Here is an 11,168-nt window from a genome sequence, read left to right as displayed (position 1 = left end):
CTAATGTTATGTTGTTTTGTAAATCTCAATAGAACTATAAGAAAAAAAAAATGTTAAGAATGGAGTGTTTTGTGATAGAAATACTATTTTTATTTTTTAACTGCTTGAAACAAATATGATTTTCTTAATTGAAGTTCAGAAATTGTTAAATTCTTCACCAATATTTTTTATTTTTTTTTCCAATTAATGAGTATGTAATGTATTTGGTTGTTATGGTTTATTTATTTATTTTTATTTTATCCGTGTACTAGGAGCAAAACATATTTTATTCTATTAACGAACAATACCCTAGTGGTTGTTATAAGAGTGTTTTCAAATTTAGGGTGTATTTTGGTCATTTCATTGATCTGCTAACAGTCATTGAATGGAAATACAATAGACGGGGATGCCTTTATAATTACGGTTATACTTTCTATCTAAGTGTTAATACATCAAATCTCAAGAGAAGCCTCTAAAAATTACCCTAAATTCAGGTGGTGAAATCTGTATGATGGGTATTTAAATTTACAATGATATTTGATAGTTTTCTTTTACACTTGGGCTTATCTGTCCTTTGCATTTGGAAAACTTTCAATTTTGGATTTGATATCAATGTCATTTATGCTTTGAAATTGAATGCACGGCTATTTAAATTTGCTGCAATTTTATGATTCTTCATTTTCATTTTTGATTTTTTTAACCTATGCAGGTCGATATTTGACTATTTGTGTATCTGTCTTTGATATCATATTTGCCAACAGGGAGCAGTAACTATATTGAACCTTTTTCAGTTTCAAAATGTGTGTTACATCGAAATTTGAATCCAAATTTTGCCATCTCTAAGCTGAATAGCAGGCTTAATCACTGTTTTGTAATCGACAAAACATTGAGATCAATAATTCCCACGCGGGGGACAAAAGCAGCAAAAGAATCCCAATTGTAGCCATTCAAGGTCTTGTAATGTAAGCCCAAGTGGTTAAAACCCCTCCCTCACATTTGTGAGGGAAGAGGTTCGAGCTTCCGCAATCGCATTGTAGGGGTTTAATTTAAATATTTTTTTTGGAGCGTTTGAGTTCGAGTGAGTCTTTCTCCCAGGATGGGAGTTTGACATCCCTCGAATATTTGAGAGGGTTAAAAATCTGAGCGGTGTCATATCAGCATTAATATCAACAGGACTCAGTATAAATATATGATTGTACATATCAATTATACTCTCATGTAATATGAGTTGTAATTTAAACTATAATTTAAGCAATAATCTCATGTAATAAAAAAAAAAAAAAAAAGTCTTGTCATTGCCATAGACAAGAGAAGTGAACCTTGTCGAAAAAGTTTGGATGAGACCATTGATTTGATTTTTTGGGAGTGTTTGGTTTGGCGATCGTTTTCATTTGGGAAATAAAGAAACAGGTGTTCAAATTCAAGTGCTGAAGAGTGGAGCTAGGGTCGGCTAATGAGTAATGATGCCTTTGCTTTCATTTTCTTGTTTGGCTTATTATCTTTCATAATTACAAAACTAACCGTATACCTTGAAAATGTTCTAACAAGATTTTTGAATTTTAATGGTAAAAAAGTAATTATGTTAAAAAGGTCATTTATTATTCTATTTATTTATGGCTTGATTAATAAATAAATTTTAACCGAATAATCGAATAAGTGAACTCAAACCTAGATTTAATCGTTTATTTAATGAATCAAAATAAATTCACTTATTTCTTAAATAAATCAATATTTTTAAACTTATACTTATTTCATTTGACTCAAATAGAATTGAAATAAAAATCTTAAGCTAGAATATCACTCTTAATTAGGATCTGCAAAAAAGTATAGGTTGGAGCTAGCATCATAAAATCATGGATATGGCTAAAAAATTTAAAACCCACTCTGAGTGCCCTGGTCAAAGGATTTTGCAAAAAACCTAGGCTCTTTAATTTATAAATTAAAAAATAAAACAAAATTAAAAAAATCATTTTTAATTGAAAGAGTTAAATCCATTGATCCATTCTGGATTAACATCATTTTTAATAAATATGAGTCTTAAGTTTCTATGTAAATTACAATACATAAACATAATTAATATCTACAAAATAAATAATTTTAATTTACAATAATAAATAATAAGAAGAAGAGAAAAAGGAATGAAGAAAAATAAATGCAAATATTTGCTCAGAGGTGACCGACCTAGGCCCATTCAGGGGAGCAATTAATATTTTTTTTTTGTTTAATAATAATAATCATCTTAATTTAAATATTTTTTTAACATATAGCTTAATTAAAAATTTATTTAACAAAATTATTGAAGGCCCAAGTCAGGCCCAGGCCCAAACCCGTTCAAATTCGATGAACATTCACAAAACTGGATCTAGTATCAATTATATGGATCTGATCTTGAGAAAACCCGGCCCCAACCTGCAACCCTCCCCGTAATCAACACCACTCGTGTGTTGCAAATTATAATATTATATATTGATAGAAACCGAATCAGTGAGGTAAAAATAAAAAAGAAAATGAGCCGTCCACACGTTTTGGTGATGCCTGCTCCAGCACAGGGCCATGTAATTCCTTTACTGGAGTTTTCGCAATGTCTGGCAAAACATGGCTTCCGAGTCACATTCGTTAATACGGAGTATGATCACAAGCGGGTAGTGGAATCATTGGAGGGAAAGAATTATCTTGCGGAGCAAATCCGTTTGGTTTCGATCCCAGATGGGATGGAACCCTGGGAAGATAGAAACGATTTGGGAAAGCTAATTGAAAAATGTTTACAGGTTATGCCGGGGAAGCTGGAGAAGCTCATAGAAGAGATCAACAGTAGAGAAGATGAAAAAATTGATTGTTTCATTGCAGATGGGAACACGGGTTGGTCTATGGAGGTAGCAAAAAAGATGAACGTCAGGGGGGCTGTCTTTTGGCCTTCATCGGCAGCATCAGTGGCCTTTGTATTTCGTATCCCCAAACTTATTGATGATGGAATCATTGACAGTCACGGTATGATTCCATGTCATTTAATTCCTTACTTTCCTCCAGCAAACTTTAATTTTGATGCATGTCATAGTAGTAGTTTACTTTATGCTACTGTTATTTTCTTTGTTTTGTATTCAACTTCAGGAACTCCTATGAGCATGCAGATGTTTCGAATTGCACCAAAGATGCCTGAAATGAACTCTAGAGACTGTTTTTGGGCACATATTGGTGACTTGACCACGCAAAAGATTTTTTTTGATTTACTGGAAAGAAACAGCAGAGCAATGATGGCGGTAAATTTCCACTTTTGTAACTCAACATATGAGCTCGAGTCTGACGCATTCACCATGTTTCCGGAACTTCTGCCAATAGGACCACTTATAGCAAGCAACCGCCAAGGGAATTCAGCAGGATACTTCTGGCGCGAAGATTCAAACTGTTTGAAATGGCTAGACCAACAGCAACCAAGCTCTGTCATTTATGCTGCTTTTGGCAGCCTTACAATTCTTGACCAAGTTCAGTTTCAAGAATTAGCATTGGGACTAGAACTTTGCAACAGACCATTTTTATGGGTTGTGAGGCCAGATATTACTACTGATGCAAATGATAGATACCCAGAAGGATTTCAAGAGAGAGTTGCTGCTCGAGGACAGATGATCAGCTGGGCACCTCAGCAGAAGGTTCTTAACCACCCTTCTATTGCCTGTTTCCTGAGCCATTGTGGTTGGAATTCCACCATGGAAGGTGTCAGCAATGGCATTCCTTTCTTGTGCTGGCCATATTTTGGTGATCAATTCCTGAACGAGAGATACATTTGTGATTTTTGGAAGGTGGGATTGAAGTTTGACAGAGACGAAGGTGGCATCATTACAAGAGAAGAAATTAAGAACAAGGTGGATCAACTGCTCGGTAATCAAGATTTTAAAGCAAGGGCTTTGGAACTCAAGGAAAAAGCCATGAGTAGTGCCAGAGAAGGTGGTTCCTCTTACAAGACATTTCAGAATTTCCTTCAATGGGTAAAGACAAACGCCCTGGCACATAATTCCCCAGTAACAGGCGGTTAATTCAAAAAATACTCCCGTCGTAGACAATTATGTAAGGATTCCTTGGCCATTGTAAGTTTATAGAGTTTAGGAATATTTTTTTCAGTTTTTTTATTAAGTTTATAGAGTTTAGGAATATTTTATTTAACTGAGTTTTGATTTAATTTGTTTTCCTATTTAGGTACTTTTTTTCATAGCAGACAATGAATGTTATTAGTTGTTACTATAGCGTGAGGAGTCAGTCTCTTAATAGTTAATACCAACTTCAGGAAATCCAATGGAGAAACAAGTGATTCATTTGGTACCAAAATATGCCTGCAATGAACACTGCAGATCTTTTTTGGCCCTGCTTTAATTTGGGGACTTAACTAGCCATCCATGCATTCAAGTTGCAGCTGCTGCCTCAACTCCATCCATGAACTGCAAATTTTGCATATTATATCCAGAACAAATAAATCAATTCTACAAGGACACACGAGTGTCACAACCATCCTGTTTCCCTCTGGGACGCAAGCCAAACTGGATTAGCTTCTCTTGTCGTCTAGAAGAGGAGACAGAGTTGATGCCATCCTTGTGTTGCCTATTTTATGGATCACTCAGAAACATTTGTTTCTTTAGTATTAGCTTACGAGAGGTTTGTGGCTAAAAAAGCTAAAATGGTATGTTGGTGGGAGGAGACAAAGCATAAAAGCAGCCGATATAATATTCAGAGCAAGCTCGAATTCATGTTACTGTTTATTTTTTATATTAAGAGGATGAGATTCCTCTGGTTCCCTCATCTCATGCTATATACATTGAGATTTGAACACAAGGTGATCGGATGAAGGCAAAGAGCTGGATTGAATTTGGAAATCAACTTCTAGTCTTCTAATTCACTGCAACAAAAGCAATGGCTCAAACAGCTTTCCCACAACCTCTCACCCACAGACTTCAGAAGCTGAAGAGCATTTGAGAAGATTAAGGTCTTCTCAATCTGCTTCTACTTCATTTACACGACTCTGTTGAGAAAATATTTCAATTGCCCTCGATCAACAAGCTTTTGCCCACAGCCTTCAGAAGAAATGGGTTGATGAGCTGTTGAATGGATCTTTCAGGATCTTGGATGTTTGCAGCACTGCTCAGAATGCCTTGCTGCAGATGAAGGAACCTGCACTAGGACTTTGGGCAGTGCTGCTCAGAAGAAGGGTGATCAAACTGAAGTTACAAGTGAGATTAAGGAATACTTAGCCTCTAGGAAGGCAGTGAGAAGGGCAATCAACAAGACGTTGGGGAATTTGAAAGTCTTGGAATACAAATATTCCTCTTCAATCGATGTGGGAACATGTTAGCATGTTGAAGGAGGTTGAAGCAGTCACCTTGTCTGTATTTGAATCCTTGTTGTCCTTTATCTCCGGGCCTAGGACTCCATCAAATCTAAGCAGGTTTGAATTGGTAACCAAGCTTATCAGCCCCCAAAAGAATTTCATGCGGAGAAGACAAAACAGAAAGGTGGATTCTGCATTGTCTACAGTTGTTGGTTACAAGATAATCAAATCTGATAACATCATTTATTTCCAAAACCAGCTTAAAGAAATGGAGTCCAGCATCCAAGATCTTGAAGAAGGACTTGAGTCCTTGTCTAGGCATTTGATCAAAGCTAGAGTTTCCCTCCTCGATATTTTCTGGAATTAGATTACAAAACTTTGACACCTTCATACTTGTAAAAGAATAAAATATACTTGTATCATTATATAGAAAGAAAATTTTACACACAGATTATTTCTATGATATATTTAGCCTTTTTTTTTATCTCATATTATTTGCTTTTGTTTCTTATATGTTGTTAGTTTTATGATACTTGATTTCCAATTCACCTGCAGAAGAAAGTAGCTCGCATTCTACCCCAACCAATCCTTGATTTTGAGATTGATGAAGTGTGAACATCATAGAAATATTCTATTTGTATATTCAATTTTCTTTCCATAGAATGATACAATATGTAGATTCCATACATCATTTACAAGTATGAGACCCTCAAAATTTTGTACTCCAGCTAATAGTTGAGGATGTTTAGTAGGGAGACTTAGCTTTGATCTAACGCCTAGACAAGGATTCTAATAGTTCAAGATCTTGATGCAGGACTCCAATTCTTTAAGCTGGTTTTGGATGTTATCCAGATTGCTGTCTTGTGACTAAGGATTGTAGTCAATGCAGCATTCCACCTTCTCAAATTCTTTTGTATCTCTTTCATCTTCCTTGCATGCCATTCGTTTGGGCCGGATTAGCTCTGAAACCAATGACAAGCCGCCTAGAGACAGGGGGCAGAAGGGATTCAAATGCAGCCAAGGTGACGGCTTCAAGCCTTCAACCTCTTTCAACAAGCTAGCATGTCCTGACTGATCGGATTGGAGCATTTGCTGTCCATGCCTTCCAAATTCCCAAAGGCCTTGTGGATTGCCTTTTTCACTGCCTTCCTAGAGAGTAGAGACAATGTACTTCTTAACCTCACTTGTAAGTTTGGTTTCATCACCCCTACTTCTGCACAAAACTGATTGAAATCCTTGTGCAGATTCCTTAAATCTGCAACAAAGCATTCTGAGCAGTGCTGTTAATTTCCAAGATTCTCAAAGATCCGTTTAAAAGCTCATCAACCCATTTCTTATTCTGGCCTTGAGCGAAAGCTCGTTAAATGAGGGGCAATTGAAGCATTTTATCAACAGAATCCTGAAAATCTTGAAGGCCATTCAACTCATGGCCTATTGATAAAGATGGTGAAGTAGGCTTGAGAAGACCTCAATCTTTGCAGAAGCTCTTCGAGTTCTGAAGTGAGTGGGTGTGATCTGGTGGGAAAGCTATTTGAGCGAGTATGGTGAGAGGCAACCATTGTCTTGCTGAAAAGAAACAAAACTTATAGAGGTTAAAGCACATAAAATACCATTTCGTTTACAGGGGACGGAGTCAGAGTAGGACTATAATGAAAAGAAACAAAACTTATAGAGGTTAAAGTACATAAAATACATTTAAGCATCATGGTTATTTATTTTAAAAACTTACCTTAAAATACATCTAAAAAGATTCAAAAATCTTTTAGCTACAATCAAATCAATTGAAGCTTAACTTCGAGATCTTTTTTAATGAAGAGAAACTTATTCTAAAATAAAGAAAAAAATATTTAAGTATATTTAAATGAGATAAATAAATAACTAATAATAATTTGGCAAACATAACAGAAATAGGTGGTGAAATTTTCAGCTTTCAAAATGTGTAATTCTTCCCCCGCCACAAAAATTGTTATAAAAAAATTTATTTTTAATAATTTCAAATAATGAAGGTCATTGAAGGGTCTATTAATTGTTGAAACTAAGGGCACAAAAGTGATATTTTGGACACAGCCCCTTATTATTTTGATAATCACTAATCAACCCCCCAACTCTAAAATATTATTATTGCAACCCTCAGCTGAAACCCAAATGGCCAAATCCCTGACTAAAACCCCAAAATTTCCCAGAAACAAAGAAACCAACCAACGCGTCTCCTTCAATAACAAAGCACTTTTTGATGCCCCATCAGCAGTAGAAATGCAGAGACTCTGCAACAAGCTTCGCACTTTAACTCTATCGTCGTCTCGTCGCCTCCTCTTCCAATCACATGCTCCAATTCACCGGCTTTTCCACTCTGCGCCCTCAAGCAAATGGAGGCTTAGCCCACTTTTCAATTACCCATCTTCTTCATCTTCACACATAACCCGTTGCTGCTCTTATCCTTCACCGTCATTGGCGTCGGCGCCTTCCTTATGCTCCTCTCGCTTGCCTCTCTCTGTAAGTTCCTCATCTTTGTTTACTTAAAACGACACTAAGTTTTGAATCTTGTACTAATTATTAGCTCAGCTGATTAGGATTAACAATTTATTTATTTGGGCGTTTTTTCTTTGTTATAGAGATTATTCTATTTTTATTTTATTTTTTAATTTTGTTTATGTATAGTTTATTCAAGTGAGGCATGTGTCATCAAGGGATCGGAAGAAGAGGAGGAAGCCGGTGACTCCAGTTACATCGAAAGTGAAGAAGATTAAAATGAAGTCATATTCGTAGGTTTATGTTGTTTGTAATAGTTGAATAGGTTTATACATTTTGTTTATGATTCCATTCTCTAGTTTGATGGATCCAACGGTGTGCGTTTGTATTTGCCAGGTCATACAAGTCAAGGTTTAGGACAATGAACGATGGACAAGTACGTCGCTGGCATGAGGGTAAAAGACATAATGCACACTTGAAGGTATGACTTGTTGTCCTGGTAATTTTCATTTTATTTGGGTTCTGTTTATGCTTCACTACTATAGGCACTAGAGAGGGAAGAAACTTGGTTTATATACTAGTGAATGCTTGTTATTCTTTGGCTTTAGATGTTGGTTATTTTGCTTTTCATGTGTTTGATTTACATGATAATGCTCTATATGTATCAGATGTTATGTGGCTTGCCGTTTGTAGCCTACATATTTTGTTGTTTCCTGTTCCTGTTATCTGCTAACAGCGTGTCATTTTCTGTGTACATCTATCTACATATCTATGCATATGGCCAGGAAAACCCTGAAACCCTCTTTGTAGACTGGATAGGCTGAGGAATATACCTCATAACCCACTTAGAAAAGGCCCCATAAATTCACGGAATCATGAAGATTACTTTGGATGTGTGAATCTCTTAGTCCACTATTTTTTTGTTTTGTTTGCCCTTTAATTCACACAACTCTGCTATTTGTCATAGTTACAAGAAAATGGGAAAGTGAATTTGTGGATAGCTAATGAATCTTAGTGGTAAAGGGCTGATACAGGACTAAGGCAGGTTTTTTATTTTAATCTTACCTAGCCATAAATATTTTTGTCTGTGATTGTGCATTAGTTTTTAATTGGTTATAGGTTACTAAGAGTAATAAAGTATCTGGTTTGCTTTCATTTCTAGAGATTTGAAGGCTGTAATACCAGATATTTAATTTAAACCAGAGACTAAAGCAACCTTAATTAGAATTGTCTTTGAAACGTTCGACTACCTTAAATTTAAAATGACACTAAAGCTATTTGAATTCCACTTGTGTTTGAAATGTAACTTCAGCTTACCTTAATCTGATTGCTTAATTCTAAAATTTTAATTTCCAAATATTTAATTTAATAGCTAAAGCAACCTTAATTACACTTTTGTCTGAAACGTTTGATTTCAACATTAAGTTTAAGCTGACACTAAAGCAATTTGAATTACACTTGTGTTTCAAACGTTAATTTCAACTTACCCTAATCTGATTGCATAGTTCTAAAATTTTCATTAAGCATAAGAAAGGATGGGTTCATGACCTTGCATCTAATCATTTCCAATTTGATTTGGCTTTTATTGATATTCTTCCGATGCTTTAAAGAATCATTTTTAAATCATTCAATGGATTTTCTTATTGCATCTTATCAAAAAAAAGAATTGGTGATCATCATCATTACATGATGTTTTGTCATGTTGAAAGAGTTTTTCAAATGCTTGATTATATGTTTTGAAAGTCTGTATACATTGTTCGGATGTGCAGTCTGAGCACATTGTTCTGATGTGCTATATATTAGCTAGTATGCATGGTGTTAGTATGGGTTATATCATGATACATTAAGGTTCACAGGCTCTTAAAAGTTTTTGGTCTTGCATTTGAATGAAGGCACATCCGTGTATTTAGTGAGGTTCTTCTGAGCCACACTGAGATAAGCAAGGGTGTGTCCCATCACCATATCATTGTATTAGGGAGATGTTTACCATCCATCAACAGAAGTTTTAAGATTTAGCTAATATTTGAGATCTTAGAAATGAATCCTTCTGCTTTTTCCTTTTACCTTGATAAAATGACTCTTCATTTGTATATAGTTTACTTTTCATTAGTAAACTTTTGACACTACATACTATATCTTTTGCCTAACCTATTTCCTCCGCTGGTATCAATGTGAAACCCCTATTTACTTGATGAATATAATTTAGTTCTCTTGTCTGCACATAGTCCTAGTACTTTTTGCTCATAATTTAGTTTGTCTTGATTTGTATGAAAATATCAAAGGAAAGAGCTTGCCTCATGAGAGGAGAGCCGGCAGCTTCAGTGTCTTTTTATCTTTATTTTCTTATTTTGTACAAAAGTTCACATATTGAAAAACCGCTGGAGGTGTTTTATTCACATTCAAAACATGAAAACTTTCTATATTCAGGTTTGGGACATTATAGTTGAGGGTATCTTTATATTTCTAGTCATGAGATTAATGCTTTGTAGGACTTTTTGTATGCCATGAAACAGGCTCATCCTTAGAATTGGAACAATAACAGTTTCTACCCTCTAGAAGTCTGGAATTCAATTACGCTTTGCTTGTAACTGAAGATTCACATATTGCGTCCTACTCTCAAATCTGATTAAGCTTCAAGTGTTTAGTCAGAGGTTGTAAATGACATATACTTTAGATTTACAATTTTTCGGTGTTTAATGCAGTCAAAAAAATCAAAAAGGAGACTCAGACAACCTGCGTTAGTTCCTCTCGCTTATGCCAAGGTGATGAAGAAACTGAACTTTTGTGGTTAACCCTCCAGAAGTCAAGGTACTGTTACCATGTTCATCTCTGTTTTTCCTTCATTGCTCTTCTGACTGCTTTGAGGACCTCTGCTATGAACACGGCAGTGAGCTTGTAGCTGAAAGGGTTGCATTTTTTATTGTGCAATAATCTTCAATGATATGCATTATCAGCTTTTCTTTTCAATTATGTTTTCAGCTTTATAGAATTTTCTCATTTGATCCCACCAATGGGTTAACAGAAATTGAATTTGTTCAGAGTCACCTATCAGTTTACCTTGGGTCTAGAATTCAACTATTATACTCAATATATGCATTTTGTATAGGGTTGGCAAAATAGCTCGGATCGATCCAAGCCCGTGGACCTGAAATCCGACCCACAGGCATTGGGTCTGGATATGGGCCGAAAAATATAAAGTTTACAATAGATTGGGCCTGTTTTTTAATTCATAAATAAAAAATAAATCAATTTTAAAAAAAGAAAAAATTTAAAATATTAATATTTTTTATATTATTATTTGTAATTTATTATATTGTGTTACTAATATTTTGTGTATTGACTATTATTTTATTATGTATTAGATAATTATCTTTAATTTTAAAATTTTTTACTTTATTAAAAATCATTT

General features: G+C 35.0%; 2 protein-coding genes across 3 annotated transcripts; both read left to right on the top strand.

Annotated features, from left to right (window-relative positions):
- Positions 1-2,476: 2,476 nt before the first annotated feature.
- Positions 2,477-5,673, top strand: LOC18042131 (UDP-glycosyltransferase 83A1). Of its 2 annotated transcripts, none has more exons than XR_002905657.1 (3): positions 2,477-2,967; positions 3,088-4,058; positions 4,168-5,673. XR_002905657.1 is itself a non-coding variant. In XM_006432573.2 (3 exons), exons 1-2 carry the CDS (start codon positions 2,487-2,489, stop codon positions 4,005-4,007), a joined length of 1,401 nt encoding a protein of 466 aa, XP_006432636.1. In that variant the 5' UTR covers positions 2,477-2,486; the 3' UTR covers positions 4,008-4,038; positions 4,168-5,673. The 2 variants fall into 2 exon arrangements, 1 of the variants encoding a protein (XP_006432636.1); XM_006432573.2 differs by having other exon boundaries at positions 3,088-4,038.
- Positions 5,674-7,450: 1,777 nt separating this feature from the next.
- On the top strand, positions 7,451-10,726 carry LOC18042130. The gene is made up of 4 exons (XM_006432572.2): positions 7,451-7,783; positions 7,949-8,052; positions 8,156-8,240; positions 10,462-10,726. The coding sequence occupies exons 1-4, from the start codon at positions 7,544-7,546 to the stop codon at positions 10,549-10,551; spliced, it is 519 nt and encodes a 172-aa protein (XP_006432635.2). The 5' UTR covers positions 7,451-7,543; the 3' UTR covers positions 10,552-10,726.
- The last annotated feature ends 442 nt before the right edge of the window (positions 10,727-11,168 follow it).

This window comes from Citrus clementina, unplaced genomic scaffold, assembly GCF_000493195.1.
Source record: "Citrus clementina cultivar Clemenules unplaced genomic scaffold, Citrus_clementina_v1.0 scaffold_5, whole genome shotgun sequence".
NCBI classification, from domain to species: Eukaryota; Viridiplantae; Streptophyta; class Magnoliopsida; order Sapindales; family Rutaceae; genus Citrus; species Citrus x clementina.
Note: the sequence above shows the minus strand (reverse complement) of the source record. Positions and strands in the feature narration are given on the sequence as shown.

Bases quoted from the DNA above. Each gene is read 5' to 3' on its own strand.
- LOC18042131 (XM_006432573.2), top strand. From the start codon at position 2,487: ATGAGCCGTCCACACGTTTTGGTGATGCCTGCTCCAGCACAGGGCCAT. The intron at 2,968-3,087 runs GTATGATTCCAT...ATTCAACTTCAG, and splicing joins TGGAATCATTGACAGTCACG to GAACTCCTATGAGCATGCAG.
- LOC18042130 (XM_006432572.2), top strand. From the start codon at position 7,544: ATGCAGAGACTCTGCAACAAGCTTCGCACTTTAACTCTATCGTCGTCT. The intron at 8,053-8,155 runs GTAGGTTTATGT...TGTATTTGCCAG, and splicing joins ATTAAAATGAAGTCATATTC to GTCATACAAGTCAAGGTTTA. The intron at 8,241-10,461 runs GTATGACTTGTT...TGTTTAATGCAG, and splicing joins GACATAATGCACACTTGAAG to TCAAAAAAATCAAAAAGGAG.